This window comes from Lissotriton vulgaris, chromosome 5, assembly GCF_964263255.1.
Source record: "Lissotriton vulgaris chromosome 5, aLisVul1.2, whole genome shotgun sequence".
Taxonomy (NCBI): Eukaryota; Metazoa; Chordata; class Amphibia; order Caudata; family Salamandridae; genus Lissotriton; species Lissotriton vulgaris.
The window spans coordinates 1968896376-1968911133 of record NC_141693.1 but is presented as its reverse complement, the minus strand read 5'-3'; the positions used below and the strand labels follow the sequence as shown (position 1 = coordinate 1968911133).

The following is a 14758-nucleotide window of genomic DNA, read 5'->3' as shown; positions in this document are numbered from 1 at the left end:
AGTATTTGGAGAAGTCACTTGAATTTCCTTTCAATGATTTCTGGGTGTCTCATGTCTCCTAAATTGTATTGCATGCTGATATTCAGTTGAACAATTCAAGTGCCTACGAGTGTGTCTCTGGTTTGTTTACTGCACAGTTCCTTTTTCTATAAATACGTTCTGTGAGTTTCACCAATGATTGTGACATTCTCCTGTTCGATTGTGTGACATGTAATATTTCTTTGTGAAGACCCTGTGGTCCTTGCTACCATACATTTGTTATATACATTTAATGATTTGCTTATTTCAGTGTTGGTGTGCCACTGTGGCCCAGAAAATATATTAAGAAGTGATTAAAATGTGAACCTTGAAGATTCTTGTATGAGAGTTCTATACTTTTTTGCACAAAGAGTACAGAATTAAGAGTATTTCTCACTTTCATACAGGTGATACTAAAGTGCTAAACTGTACTATATATATTTTCTTCAAATAATAGAGCTTACAAGAAGAGGACATTTAAGTATAAAGAAATATTAAATTTAGTGGTTTAAAAAGAAATGTTTTTGTAAATATGTTTAGTAATATTGTTTGATAGTTTAAACAATAATCTCGTTTTAAACTTAATTTGATTGATTCTCATTAAGCAAATGTTATTATAGTAGATGTATGCTGGTTATGTAATTTTCCTTATAGCAAAAGTTTGCATCAATGCGTTAAATGTTTTTGATACTTTCTTAAAAGGGGCTGTATAACATCTTTGTTTAAAAGTCAATATTGTAAACCAGTGTTTGCCAAACCCTTGGGAGATATCTGGTACTAGGGAAACAGTAGGGTCAAACTTTGCGGTTAGCTTAGCTCTGTAAGTTATCAGTGCCAACTTTTTGATTGCTTGGATGTTGATGAAACAAGAATTAGATTTATGGAGGAATGTTTTGTTTGCTTAGACAAATCACTGATCTGCTAGCTTAATTTTATTTGTTTAAAAAAATCTTGTACCTCATAATGAAGTTTTGTGTGTAGATGAAGCACATCATGACTACGAAATGTGATAAGCCAGGAGTTCTGGTGGTAGGTTTGCAAGCCAGTTAAATTGTTCAGATTTGGTACCACATAATTAGGGAGCAGCTTGCAGATTTACTCTAATTGCTTCTGATAAATCATGTGTTTGAGTCCTCAACTTGGTGTCAATATAGCCAACCGATCATATGGCTTGTATTGAAGAAAAGCGAGCCTACGTTACAAGTAAGTTCCTAATCACATGCTGTCTTCTGCTTCTGTTGCCGATTGTGTGATGAATGATCTTACCGTACCATGTAAAATGATTCTGTTAATTAATGAAATAAAGTTTCTTCATTGCTGGTTGTGTATTTCTTTGTAGGTCCCAGAGACCAACATTTTCTAAAGTTTTATGTAGAGTAACATCTATTCTGATCTGAAAGGCTAATAGAAGTTGTCAGTTTGCTGTCTGCTTTATTCCAAAGTTAAAATCGTTCTCTCTGCTCATGTGCCTAGATGTTACTCGTCCGCTTGCCTTGCTTATGCAGCAGGTGTTGGTGTCTTTGCTGTTAACCATCATTCCATAATGGCTGTGTTGTTGGCGAGTGGGAGTGGAAGGTGGTTATGGAATGAATGCTTAAGGCTAGGGTATGTAGCTAGGAAGGCGTGCTCCCTCTGCTATACTGACGCACACAAACATCTGTTTTTCAGGCTGGATGGGGAAGAGAGGAAGGAGGAGCTCCTCAAAGAGGTTCGTCCAAGTCCTTTAGAATAAAGGCAAAATGGTTCTTTTTGTAAAGACATACATGCTGTAACTCTGAAAACGTAATACATATGTGACCGTCCTCACTCTTCCGTCATTTTTTTCTTCTCGTACTTTTGTTCTTGACTCACACGTTGCTACACCCATCTCCTCCTTGATGGGTAGTGGTGATGGATTATCTAGAAATAGATCTTAAACTTGGCTTGAGTGAGGCAGTAAACCAAGTAATGTCCCATTAACCATAGTTTCAATTAGCTACACTAAGATTTTTCCATTGCTATGTCTGAGTGGAGACCACATTGTAAAGAACTGTAGAGTTGGAAGGAGCCACCAATCCTGTTACAGAAGTTATCATTACACGTCTTCACTCCTAGTTCACACTCATCATAAGCAGATGTTAACAGTGGGGAGATAGGTTCTCAAAGATGACGACAAATCAGGTGCTAGCTATAAAGTCACATGATGATAACTGGTTTAAGCCTACACATCAGTCTTATTGACTTAGGGAAATTATCATTACACTTGTACACTCATTGTTCACACCCATTAACAGTGGGGAGTGAGGTTGTCAAAGACTATAAATCAGTTTCCAAACTATAAATTCACAAGGTGGTAACTGGTTTAAATGTACAAATCAGTTTTATTGATTGCTCTGTTTAGTACAGAATCTTGGTCCCTAAAAGGATATTCTTGAAAAGTATTACTGACTCCAAGCCTCTCGCTCAGGTACCTTTCTGTCTGTTGGTCTACATTCTTGTTCTATTGTTTCTTAAAGTTAAAACTGTCCAAGAATATTGTACTTTTCGACATATTGAAGTTCTTAGTCATTTGTTTGCATTATTAGAAAATGTCTAACTGCATGCAGTCTTGCAGATCAAGTACTAACCTGCTAACCATTTAACGTTAGTGGCCATCTTCACTGTTGTAGCTCACAGTCCCGACATCAAATCCCAAGTGATTGACTATTAAAAGTGTGTGAAAAGTAGACTCTAGATATCGCGATGGCACATAACCGGCCTCAGTTTTAGGCATGTAAATTGTAAAAGCGGATGATTGACTCGTGAGAGTGGTTATAGGCTGATAACATGTTCTACACTGCAAGTGGATTTACACAAAAAGCACCCATTCTGGTTTTTTAATACAATGCCTTTGCAAACCCTGCTTTTTAAAAAGATTACTTTCCTGTGAACATGTGATGATTGATTGTCAAGTTTCTGGTGAACCAAGAAAGGTTGTTGGGCGTGAGGGCTCTTTTCAGTCTTGCCTACAGACAGCTTTTACTGTCCACTGTCAAAAACCTCTTGTCTGCAATGCAGAGAATAGAGTGGGCTTTTATCCAGCCCCTTACTTGTCACTAGATGGTTTTCTTGCCTTTTTAAATTGTCTGTTCCTTATTCGACGGCTTTTCTAAGTAGGGCGTCAGCCATGTTGCAGCGGTAAATTGAAATTGCCAAAATGGATGCCTTTGTGTGATGGCACATGCCCACCCATTCCAAGATGGCCACGTATGAGTTAGCTTGCGTGCAGCTGCATCACCATGCACGAGCAGGTATTTTCCAATTAGCTTTTGCTAAAACTGGTTTCAGTATCTGGGGCAGCTTTAGCCTCAGCTGCCCTTTCCTGGGGTTTTAAGGTGTCTGAGAGAAGTTTGTGGAGCATGTTACTGACACTGCTAGCCCTTTCATCTTCTTAAACTGTTAAAGGGAGTGGAGGCGTTTAAGTATCAGGGTTGAGTCAGGACACTGAAATAAAGGAAGGACATAACAGAGATCATATCTATGTTTAACCTTTAAACCATTGTCTTTGTTGCCTTACTCTGTCTGCTCTTCCTGAAGAGTACCGGCCTTCAGCAGAATCACTGACCACAGGACCACTCATAAAAATATTCCTGATTGGTATCAGAGGTAAATTAGTTTGCAAATGCTTCAAACTTTCCATTCGAATTAGGGAATGCTGTCTCCTTGACTGGTGAAGCAAATAACCTTTCACAACTCACCGGTGTTAGTAAACAATGTGTGAAGTTCACACAACTGTTTGATTACAATTAAAAACTTAAATAATGTGCCTTCCACTTAAATGTTAATTATTTCTATCCCTAGTGATGGCCTTGTTCTTGGACCATTGTCAGTGGTCTGTGTGCCTTAGCTGTAAGGTTTGGCCACCTATTGGTGCATCATTTTGTCTGGCTAGGCTGTTCACTTTCATGCATGATGTGCTGTGTTGCACACTAGCCCCTCCCCCCATGGCTATGGCATATGGGGATAGGATTGAAAGCAGGTCTAGAAGTCCTTAAGCGATGTTGGCCTTGCAGTGCGTGAAGCCCACACGCTTCCACAAGTCTAGACACAGGTATTATTAGTCTTGTCCTAGTTTTATTTTTAAATTATTGATAAACCGTGAGCAGCTGGGGTGGGTGTCCATGCAGCAGAGGTCAGCAGCTGCAGGCGGACCTCAACCGCCTGTGCATTGCGACGAGGACGAAATGCAAACCTTTAGCCTTGTGATATCCGTAGGGAAAGCTGACCAAAGACTGAATCAGGAAGAACCTTCAAGGAGGTGGATCTTTAAATTCTGCTCTCTTTTGATTACTTTTTCACCTTTTCGTAGTCCAACTCACATGTCCAAGGTGGAGACTAACTAATAAACAAAAGTGGGGTTGGAATTTCTTGGAAAGGCACGGGTACACAATCCACATTTTGGGATTTCCATGCCAAGCTGGTGTTTCAATAGTTCCCCCTCCTGCTTGTACTAGTGCATGTTTCTTGTAGTGTCCATGCCATTTTAGTTATTTAACGAGTTGTGCATGCCCGCGTCTCCTACCACCTGCGATCTCTTGTCACCTCTGGTTAGCAATACCCTTAAGAGATTAAGGTGACTCCTGATATTGTCTTTCCAGTAATTCCAACATTAATTGTTATTGTCTTTACAATTACTGACATCCCTTTTCATTTTCTAAGCAACCATCATCATTGTTTCAACTATTTCAGAAAGATCTGTTGAAGTGAAATGTTTGCAAATTATTTTGTCTCTGTTTGCAACTGATTGCCCTATGTTTATGTACCTTTTAGAAACATCTACAAACTGTACCTTTTGTTTGGACTAGCTCTTTCCTTGATCTCTTACAAATAATATAGGTCGCAATTTATTTTGTTTGCAATTGTATTTGGTTTAGGAGGCGGATATATATATATATATATATATATATATATATATATATATATATATATATATATATATATATATATATTATATGTATGTGTATATATGCGTGTGTGTATATATATGCATATGTGTTTATATATATTTATATATATATATATATGTCAGTGTGGGTATATATATATATATATATATATATATATATATATATATATGATTGTAGAACGTGTATATATATATGTGTATATATATATATCCATTTGTGTATATAAATGCATATATGTATATATATATATATATATATATACATCTGTGTATGTGTACATATATAATAATTTTTTCCACAGACAATTTGACGATTGTAGAACGTGTTTATATATATATATATGCATATATGTGTGTATATATATATATGTGTGTGTGTATATATATATGTGTGTGTGTATATATATATATATATATATATATATATATATATATATATATATATATATATATATATATTTTTTTCCACAGACAGTTTGACGATTGTAGTACGTCTAGCTTGCGGGTCAGGGCTCGTAATGCGGGCATCACCTCATATTATATCCAAAAGCAACCGCACCCATACATAACAAGCCACACTATCCGACTTGGGCAAATACACCTTTATTCAGCAGACCATACAATCATTCTTTTTTTTTTTCACAACCAATTTTATTGAGCAAATAAGCATCAAGAATGTGGTATCTCCACACACGAAGATCACCACAACAATATCAATGTAGCAATTACATAGGCAGCAAAGGATGGAGTAGACTCGACATAAGCTCAGTATAAAAACTCCCCAGCAACCCGCCCTAACCCACAACTCCGCCCTCCCCGCTCCAGACACACCCCCCCAACCCCCCCTACCACACGTGTATAGAAAGCAACAGAAAAGGAAATGTAAAAGGAATAAGTGGGTGTAATGCCACCAGGGCTTTGCCGTTTCAGGCCAAAAGTGTCACTGTGATCAAATGTCCTCTTCCTGCTCCGCCGGGGGGTCCAAGGACAGGCCACGGTAGTCGGCCCAACGCTTCCAGATCTTGTAGTGTTTGCGCGGGCAACCCCTCGCCTCAAATATCGGCCTCTCCAGACCCATAAAATAATCCAGCCCAGCCTGCCATGCAGACAGGGGAGGGGCCCTCACTGACTTCCATGCCCGGGCCAGGTCCCGCTTAGCCACCACCAGCCCTAAGAGCAACAGGTGACGCTTATATATGTTGCCCCCAACCCCTTCCATAATATGCAGTAGGCCCAGCCGGTGGGTACGAGGAAGGTCCCAACCCAGGACCTCAGCCAGGCAACTCCACACACCCCTCCAGAACCCAGTCAGTCGGCCACACGACCACACCGTGTGCATCAGGGAGCCAGGCACCACCCCACAACGCAGGCACTCCGGGGATGCAATTAAACCAGCCTTCCACAAACGTTCACGCGTATAATAGGCGCGGTGCAAGTATTTAAATTGAATCAGCCGGAGCCGGACAGCAATGGCAGTTCCGCGTGGGGATTCCAGCGCCTCCCTCCAATCATCCTCATCGAGGGGGCCCACGTCCACCTCTCACGCCTCCCGAAGGGAGTGTAGGGTGGAGGAGCAATGAATAACAAGTGTCTGATAGATCTTGGAGACCTTCCTGTCCCCCAGGTCCCCCATAAACACTTTGGCTTCAACCGGGCTAAACTCCGGCAGGGAGTCGAGGCCGGCGATGCTCGGGGTGAGGGCATGCCGCAGCTGGAGGTAGCGGAAGAACTGGGACTGAGGCATCTGGAACTCTGTGCGGAGCTCCTCGAAGGATTTGAGGGTGGTGCCGGACATGACGTGGCCCAGTTGTGTAACCCCAATGGCCTCCCAGCCCTCAAACCCGGTCAGGGCCGCCAGTTCCGGTAGCAGGCCGTTATGCCAGAGCGGCGTCTCAGCTGTCAATTTGCCCCACCATCCCATGCGGCGTAGGGACTGCCGCCACACCGCAAAAACCACTCTAGTGACCGATGGCAACCCACGACGTAGGCGAGCCGAATAAAGGATGGTGTGGAGCGTGTGTTCCCCCATGAGCAATCGTTCCAGGGCATAAGCCGGATCACCCCTGTCGCTATACCACTAGTCATTGAGGACAAGCAGTTGGGAAGCCTGGTAGTAGGAGAGGAGGTCCGAGGTGGCCAAGCCACCACAGTACGTGGACAGAAAGCACGTCCTCAAGGCCACCCTGGCCGCACCGCCATCCCACAGGAAGCGGCCCAGCACAGAATTAACCTGACGGAACCACTCCAGGCCAATGGGGTGCGGGAAATTCTGGAATTGGTATAGGAGCCTCGGAAGCGCCACCATCTTGAAGATGGCCGATCTCCCGAAGATAGTGAGTGGCATTCTGGACCAAGTCTTAACATCAGCCTGGACCCGTTCCCACACCGGCAAGACTCCACGCGCCCATGCCACGGCCCGCGATTCCGAAAGGAAAACGCCTAGATATTTCAGGCCATCAGTCGCCACTCGCAACTCTGCGGCCCAGGGGTCGTCAACCACTCCGCCACCCAGCACCCACAGGGTCGATTTGTTCAGGTTAAGGTGAAGACCCGAGACCTCGCCAAACGCCCGCATGATCTCCAGAACTCGGGGACCCGATTGCCGTAAATCCGTGAGGAACAGGAGGACGTCATCCGCATATAATGCAATCCTATCCACCAAGCCCTCATTCCAGGTGAAGCCACGCAGCTGGGCATCTATCCGTATCCGCGACGCCAGGGGTTCCATAGCAAGGGCAAATAGGTACGGGGACAACGGGCAACCTTGCCGAGTACTGCGACCTATATGGAAGCGCCCAGAGGTAGCACCGGCCACACGGACCGAGGCCGTAACGTTAGTGTAGAGGAGACGTACGTATGACAAGAAAACCGGCCCTAGGTTGAGGCGGGCCAACAGGGTGAACAGATACGTCCAGCTCACCGAATCAAAGGCTTGGTCCATGTCCGCCAGAAGGAGTGCCGCCTGCTCATCTCTAGCACCCATGGCATCCACCGCTGCCTGCGCCCGTCGAATATTATGCCGGGTGGCCCTGTGAGGCATGAATCCAGCCTGGTCGGGGTGGACCAGGTCAGCAATGTGAGGCAAGAGGCGGTTCGCCAAGGCCTTGGCCAGAATCTTGGCCGCGATATTGAGAAGGGAAATCGGTCTGTAAGAGTCGTGCCTATCCGGCGCCCTGCCCGGCTTCAAGAAGACCACGATTTCGGCATGACGCCAGTCTGGCGGTAGCTCTCCCTGAGCCCGTACCGCCTCCAGGGCGCGGCGATAGTGAGGTCCCAGCTGGACGTGAAACTTTTTATAGAATTCGCTTGGGTAGCCACTCGGGCCGGGAGCCTTACCAGTGTTTAACTGACCAAGGGCTTCCCCGAGTTCCTCAGCCGTAAGCGGGGCTTCCAGGGCGGTTCTGGTTTCATCAGGGACGGCCTGCGGTAGCAGGTCGTCAAGGTACGCAGATATCTCGGCCGTCTCCAAGTGATCACGAGGAGCGTATTGCGCCTCGTAATAACGGGCAAAACTAGCCGCCAGCAAATCCGGATCGGTCATGACCGAGCCGTCGTCCGCCGCAAGACCCGGTAACACCAGGGGCTGGAAGGTCGCCTGACAAAGCCTATGGAGCATAGTACAAGACTTGTCGCCCCACTGATACACCCTGCTGCGCGTGGCGAGCCACGCCTGCCGGGCTTCCTCGTAGAGGACGGAGGCGTACGTCTGTTGGGCCTGCAGCAGCTGCCTCACAACACCTTCGTCGCCCCCGAGCCGACCACGCTGCTCCAGCTCCTCCACGCGGGCCACGGCGGTCACAATGGCCTCCCGATGTTTTCGCCGAGCTGCCACACACCAAGCTATATCAATGCCCCGGAGCGTGGGCTTCAGCGCCTCCCACACCACCATTGCGTCCACATCCCCCACCAAGTTTTCGTGCAAGAAATGATCAATCGCCTCGCGTAGGTGACGCACGTACTCAGGCCGCTGCAGCTGCCAAGACGACATCCGCCAACGAAATGGCTGTCGCTTGGAGGGGAGGGTCATGGTAGCTAGGACAGGGGAATGGTCGGAGAGGCCTCTGGGGAGTATCGCGGCATCCCTGACTCGACTCAGACAGGCACCCGGTACAAACAGATAATCTAGTCTCGAGAAGGACCCATGTACCGCCGACACATAAGTGAATTCACGCACAGCAGGATGAAAGTGTCGCCACACATCAACCCAGCCTAGGCCACTTACAGTCGCACACAGTTTGGTGGGAGCAGCAGCAGGGGGGGGATCCAACACAACAGGCACCCGCCTCAGGCGATCCAGGCCCACATCCATAACCTCGTTCCAATCGCCCCCCACCATGGTCAGTGCCTCCGGAATCTCATCCCACAGCGCAAAGAGCCACTCAGACAAGGCCCACTGCAGGGGGGGGGGGGCGTACACACTACCAAAAACCACATGTTCGGTACCCAACAGGCCCTTGATGAAAATATACCGGCCCTGTGGATCAATCCATTGTTTCTCATGTACATAAGCCACCCTGCGGTGTACCAAGATTGCCACCCCCCGCGAGCCCCTCGTGAAGCCCGCGTGATATACTTGCTGAAAGCCAAACCTCTGGAGGCTAAGGGCCTTGGAGCCCAGCATGTGGGTCTCTTGAAGCAGTAGCACATCCACCATCTCTCTCTTCCCCCAACGCAGCACAGCCACACGCTTGATTTTATCCAGGATACCCCTCACATTCCACGTCACAACACGCAGGGTCTTTTGAGGAGACATAGTCACAGTATCAGCCATTATCAACACAGGATCCAGTACCCGGCCCTTCGTCCCACCCTGGCGCACCCCACAAAGCAACAAAATCAAAAGCCACATACACGTGCGGTCCCACCCTCCCAGCCCGAACACACAGCAACCCCTCCCAGAACCAGACCCCCCCAAACATCAGCAACAAAAGGACTACCCCCCTCACCCCGCACCCCCCACCCCAATACCTCAGAGAACATTGAAGTATCTGTCGCGGCATGGAGAGACCCGGGTCCAGAACAGAGAACCCAGGGCCCGCCATACCAATGGATCCCAACATCCCAACCAAGACACACTCACCACCCCCCCAACAACACTCACAACTGTGAGGGTCTGAGGCCCACAAAAGGTGCCCCCCGAGTCCCACTGCGTCCCCATGAAAAGTAACAGGAGTCCTCATAGGAGAACTGACTGGCATACGGAAGTCATAACAGAACAGTCTCACCAGTCAATGCGGGGCAAATCAGTACTCAGCAAATAAGATCCAGTCCCAGCAATGTTCAGCTGCCGGTATCGGAGTGCTCCGAGTCCCTGGCACCACCCGTCTGCGATGCACTGGCGGAGGCCGACCTCTTCTTAGAGCGAGACCTCCGATGGCGGCCCTTCCTGTTCGGGCGATCCGTCCGCTCCGGCGACGATCCCTGGGACCTGCCTGGGTCCAGCCCCGGCTGGGCATGCGGTCTGAGTCGCACTGCTTCGTCGGTCCAGCGGAATACCTCCTCGGGTGAATCAAAGAAATGCGTCCGGGACTGGTACACCACTCGCAGGCGGGCCGGATACAGGAGAGAGTATTGGAGCTTCAGGCCCCTCAGCTTGGCCTTAGCGGCCACAAAGGTTTGTCTCTGCTGCTGCACCATCTTCGTGTAATCAGGAAAGATCATGATGGTATGATTCTCGAAGGTGAGCGAGCCTTTGTTCCTCGCCTCCCGCAGGATAACATCGCGGTCATGATAGTTCAGCAGCCGGGCGATGACTGGCCTAGGGCGCTCACCCTCCGGTGGCCGCTGGGTCAGGGCCCTGTGAGCTCTCTCAATAACAAAGCACGCGGACAGTGTCCCTTCGGGGAGCCAGCTCTCCAGCCACTGGGTCAAGAACCGCTCCATGTCGTCCTTCTCGCACCGCTCCGGAAAGCCTATGAAGCGGAGGTTATTCCTCCGCGCGCGCCCTTCTGCGTCCTCCACCTGGGCCGCCAGTGTCTTCTGGACACCCTCCACCTCCGCCAACCTCTTCTTCAGGGCGCCAATGTCCGCTTCGGTCACTGTGATGCGGGATTCAGCCCCGGCGATCCTCTCCACCGCGTTGCGGAGGTCCTGGCGTAGCAGCGTAACATCCGCTCCTACCGCCCCAATTTTGGCATCAAGCATGTCCCGGGATTGGGTGATGGCCGCCAGTATCGCTGCATTATCCGGTCCGGGGCCACCGCCGCCACCGGCCGCCCCAGAGCCACCACTGGGCCCTGTGAACTTATCGATAGGGCCATGTTTAGGCGGGCCACCTCCTCTATCCCTGGTCATGGCGCACACTGGGCAGGGCGGGGACCACCCCCGACAAGGCTCGGGAACCCTTGGGTACTGCCACAAATGCTGGATGGGACGTCAGTATCGGAGTCTCAGAGGAGGAAGGGGGCAGACCGGCACAGGCCCGAGGTCGCGAAAATCGAGGTCCCGGCTTCACCAAGGCGGGACAGGCCTCCTCCACGCTCGTCGCCACGAGCGTCTGTCCAAGGCGCAGGAAGGAGGTGCGTCGCTGTGGTCTGTAGGCAGCTGTAGCTGTAGAGCCGAGCCAAGGGTGGAGCAGCGGATGCCACCACCACCCGCGAGTCCGCCACCGGGCGACCCAAAACTCGGGGACCCCGGTCTCCAGCCGGTCACGAGGCCTCACGGTGCCGTCGCCTCTTTCTGGTCACGAAGGGGAGAATTGTTCGCCCAAGGCGCAGGAACGAGTGGCGTTGTCGTGGTCCACAGGCGACCGTAGCAGTAGAGCTGAGCCAAGAGCGGCGCAGAGGATGCCACCTCCACCCGCCAGTCCGCAACTGCCACCAGGCGTCTCGAAACTCGAGGACCCCGGTCTCCGGCTGGTCACCAGGCCGCACGTCGCCGTCGCCTCCCACCGATCACAGGAAGGGGAGAAATGCAGAATCGATACACCGGAGCAGACAGGAGACTTCACTAGATCAGTGCCAGCCACTGGGTATCAACAGCGGGCTCTGGGGCCAGGATAAATGAACGGATTAAGTCCGGGCCGGCGGGAGCACTACAAGGCTGCGACCGCCATCTTCGCCCGCCAAGCCACGCCCATACAATCATTCTTCATGATGTGTTTCGACCTATTGTAGGTCTTGATCACATAAATTGTTCAGTGGTCAGTTACTTTTTGAACTGTAGTACACGTAAAACAGCGAGAAAGGACTACAGATGGTCGCAATCTACTTTTAAAGGCACAGTTGCAGCACTTGATCACAAAGGCCCGACGCCAGTGAAACTATTGGAAACTTATATCAGAAATGTACCCAGATGGTTCTCAATCTTAAATTCTTACTTGGAATACCGGCACAATTTTCTTCCCACAGCTGCCACAACTTGTGCCAATTATATATAAGTGACTACAATAATCGCAATACTTTGGGATTATGTTCAGCGTTTACTGTGCCCCTTCACCCTCTTATGCTGCGTATACTGATATATCTGCACTCGACGGAAACATTTTAAACAGAATCACTTGAAATGCCTCCAGAAATTAATTTCAGATTGTGCAGCAATGTTCATATTTCACAGTAACTGTCCACCAAAGATCCCGGTTATTTCAAGGGCTATTTGCCTTACCAGGGGGGTCCACGCTGTTGCCCGGCGTGAACTTTGGCATCTTGCCTGGATAACTATCCCTGCAAACCCTGGTTGCTTTTGGATATATATATATATATATATATATATATATATATATATATATATATATATATATATATATATATATACATATATGCATATTATACACATACATAAATGCACATTTGCACAATATGCTATTCATTAACTTTGTGTGGTTATGAACCATTATTTATGAGAGGGTGAAGTCTCCTGTGGGTCATAAGGCCCATGCCTTCCCTCCACAATGGTAACAGCATATTACACACTGAATCTGCATGTATAGTTTATGCCGTGATGTGTCAACATGTAAGATAGTTATAAACATAGGTACCTAGGCATAACCAGAGTTCTAGGGGTTAAATATGTGCATTGAGATAAGATCACAATAATTAGACTTTATTTCTATGAACCCTGCTATTGTCTGCTGCAAACTGAGTCTAGATTAGACTCTCTGATTCTTAGATTTGCTTTCCCATGTCAGTTACGCTTCACTGTGGTAATAACATGGAATTTGACCTTTGCACCATAGTATTAAGTCTGTTAATCTATGTTTATTCGTACATTTGTTCTAGGTATCTTGTTGGATCCTCCACATTTAAATACGGCTGGCATAGTGCTTTTGTATGTATGTGTGTATATGTATATATATATATAGATATATATATATGTGTGTGTGTGTGTATATATATATATATATTTATATAGATTATCATATTGTGATGTTTTTATTGTTAAACTCATACTGTAGTGGTATATAAACCTATATATTTCACAGAGAACCATGAATTATGGAAAATATTTCATGGTCCACTGTGAGACACAGATTTCATCATCATAGGGACAGCTCTCAAGCCCCCCTGCATGAGCTTTACCACTGTCAGAGCTGCTAGAATTATGTGTCATAGACAGTGCCACTGGATTTATGCATCACGGGAGCACCAAATTATGCGGCAGGGTTGACTAAATTATCTGAAAGAAAAGGCAAATTATGCGCCATAATGTAGCACATCTTTTTGATGGTATTACTTGACTGTTTTGTGACTTATTGTCTTTTTTTATACAAAGCTATACTGTCTAGGAAAAGATTTCCCCTCATTAGTACCAGTTTAACTACCAAATACAGAAATAAGCAACTGAAAGATGACTAGTAAACCTTTATGAAGGGCCTTTTGCTATGTGTAAACACATGTTGGGAGATTACGTGGCAAATGCGGAACCTCAATAATTATGTGAAAAAGTTGCTGCTGCAGAATCACGTACTTCTAGTGGCCCTGGTCTTAAAGGAACAACATATGCGAAAAGGCTTTCTAAATTATGCACAAAATGCAAACTATGTCGCTTATTCTCTGTATTTTTGTCATCCATTTAAGTTTGAAGCAACATTTTATGGGAAATCTTTAAATTATGTGGCATATATGCTAAAGGCACAGTTATGCAATAAATGCTCCAGCCTCAGAATAACATAAACCATTGGCCTTCACCAAAGTCCATTATTTTATCAGTCATTTTTTCCATGAAAAGTAAACACCCCAAATAGCCTAAGGAGTATATGAATGCTATCTCCGCTGCGAAGGCGGCCTACTTCTCTTCCCGAATCCTTAAATCTTCAAATAGATCTAAGGATATTTTTACGATCCTGAACGAACTTACGAACCTGGATAATGTCTGCCCCAAGATTACCCCCACCCAGTCTCTCTGTGACTCTCGAATACCTACTTCAGCGAGACAATTGTAGACATTAAAGCTAGCATCCCCCAGCCTGCGGTTCCAGTTACTACCCGTATGGCAATCAAGATGAGCCCTGGCATTCTTAGCAGTTTCCCACCCATAACCCAGGATCAATTTCAGGAATTATTAACAAGAGTTAAATCCGGTGCCCCCTCGGACAGCTGCCCCCCCTATATCCTGAAAGAGTGTTTCTCCGTCCACTCGACCCCTGCTCTTACACTCTTGAATGACTCCCTGACTTCCGGCCTAGTTCCTCTAGCGCTTAAGGAAGCCACGGTCATACCGCTCCTGAAAAAACCCGGGGCTGATCCCTCTTGTAAGGCAAACTACCGGCCCATCTCCTTATTGCCCTATCTGGCAAAGGTGTTGGAGGCCCGCGTAGCTAAATGCCTCTCTAACTTCCTTGAGGAATCCTGCTGCTTTGACCCCCATCAAGCAGGATTC

General features: G+C 47.2%; 1 protein-coding gene across 2 annotated transcripts in view; it reads left to right on the top strand.

Annotated features, from left to right (window-relative positions):
- Positions 1-14758, top strand: part of SCAI (suppressor of cancer cell invasion) — a 602691-nt gene that overhangs the window by 78501 nt on the left and 509432 nt on the right. The window contains exon 3 of one of the 2 annotated variants that reach the window (XM_086924674.1): positions 1687-1726. The exons of the other annotated variant lie outside the window; for it this stretch is intronic. Within the exon in view, the coding sequence (XP_086780800.1) occupies positions 1692-1726 (35 nt within the window). The 5' untranslated portion in view covers positions 1687-1691. The remainder of the gene's footprint in view (positions 1-1686; positions 1727-14758) is intronic. 2 annotated transcript variants of the gene reach the window in all.